Source organism: Poecilia reticulata, linkage group LG6, assembly GCF_000633615.1.
Source record: "Poecilia reticulata strain Guanapo linkage group LG6, Guppy_female_1.0+MT, whole genome shotgun sequence".
Lineage (NCBI taxonomy): Eukaryota > Metazoa > Chordata > Actinopteri > Cyprinodontiformes > Poeciliidae > Poecilia > Poecilia reticulata.
In genome coordinates, this window is record NC_024336.1 from 1783681 (window position 1) to 1785214 (window position 1534).

Below are 1534 nucleotides of genomic sequence, written 5' to 3' on the forward strand. Positions count from 1 at the left end.
ATAAAGAGAAGACTGCTTCGAACTAACGTCTTATGGTTGAAACCAGATGTTGCATAACACAGAAACATACATTTTATTTAGAGGCATCTATGGGAGCAGCAGCCACTGACTGAAAAACATTAAAGACAAAAAAAAAAGCTGGCTCTCAGCTGGAGGTTTTATTTGATAAGATCCGGAGAGCAGAATTAAGATTTATTTTTTGTGCACACCTTCTGCAAACCACACTAATTAAATAGCAAAGGAGCCTCACACAGAATTGCTGCATTTGCTGCTGAAAGGCTTTTCTCTGGGAAGTTGAATTCTGTTTAACTTAAGAGCGAAAAATGATTCGCCACGACTCCCAACTGTCATAACAAGCMATTTAGAAATAAATCCTGAAACTCATTGACACAAGTGAGGTGACACATTCCACAGCAGGATACCTAATACACGGAATAACACTGTGTCTTCRGGAGCGTTGAAAAATGGAGTTATCTACAACAGCGGGAAGCCAGAGTACCGCTGATCTGAGCCGACCAATCCAGCTGTGGAAACAAAAGCACTCAGGTAAATCACCTCAGCAGATATAGTTCGTCTATTAAAAGAGCCTCTCTGACAGCAATGTCTGTCACTTGGGTAAATGATGACTGCCCTCGTGTGGAAGAAACAACATTCTCCGTTCCATCCCGGAGCCTTATTTCATTCCAAACCAGCCCAGCCCTAAAACCTCTCATAAGGTTCCACACGTGATTCCAAAAAGAGCTTTGCAAATTAAGAGCCTATTATTTTGCGGTCCGCAGCCCTTAAGAACACACACGCATGGGCATTAAGGCGAGGGCTGCGGCCTCTGACTAAAAGGATTAGCGTCAACATTCAAACGGAGCACATGCTCTGTTCACAGACTGACCTATTTGTCAATTAGCAAAGGAAGGAAAGAAGAAGAAAAAGAAAAAAGCAGAGGCATCCAACTTCTAGGAAGCTCTCATATATCTAATCAGTTCATCAAAGCTAACCCAGATGAACAGAAGTTGAACATGGTTAGCTCAATTACACAGAATTACCCAGACCCAATTTCCCCCTCTTCTGAGTGAGCATCTGCAAACTGCTTTTCAATTGCAGGCTTCGCCATCAAGCCACTTTTGGAGACTTTAAGGAGAACACCAAAACAATTTGGATTTGAAGATTCTTGGGAGATTCAGAAAAAAAAACTCCATTCAAAAAGTCATCAGCAGAGAACAGTGAGGAAGCAGAACAAGGCCTCTTTGTGCGCACTTATTGTGAAGGGACCTTCAGTGCTTGGAACGTTGCAGCAAAACAAACGATCCGTTCAGAAAGAGATTCCAGACGGCGATAACGCRAAGGGCATCCGTTGGAGCAACTTTGAGGGCTCATTTGTGAGGCAAATTGTTTCCATTCAAGATGTCTGAGAGGCGCTGTGTGGATCGGAACAGGCCAKGAGGAAGACCAGGGGCCGAGCAGCGGGATGTGCAACACGGGGGCAGATGACATCCAGTTCAACAACAGTTGTGGTAGCTGGTGCTGTATTAAAAAGTAT

The 1534-nt window shown here is 43.7% G+C and overlaps 1 protein-coding gene across 1 annotated transcript in view; it reads right to left on the reverse strand.

Annotated features, from left to right (window-relative positions):
• Positions 1–805: 805 nt before the first annotated feature.
• Positions 806–1534, reverse strand: part of LOC103465671 (transmembrane and TPR repeat-containing protein 3-like) — an 8991-nt gene continuing 8262 nt past the window's right edge. The window contains exon 4 of the mRNA XM_017305141.1: positions 806–830. Within this exon, the coding sequence (XP_017160630.1) occupies positions 806–830 (25 nt within the window). The remainder of the gene's footprint in view (positions 831–1534) is intronic.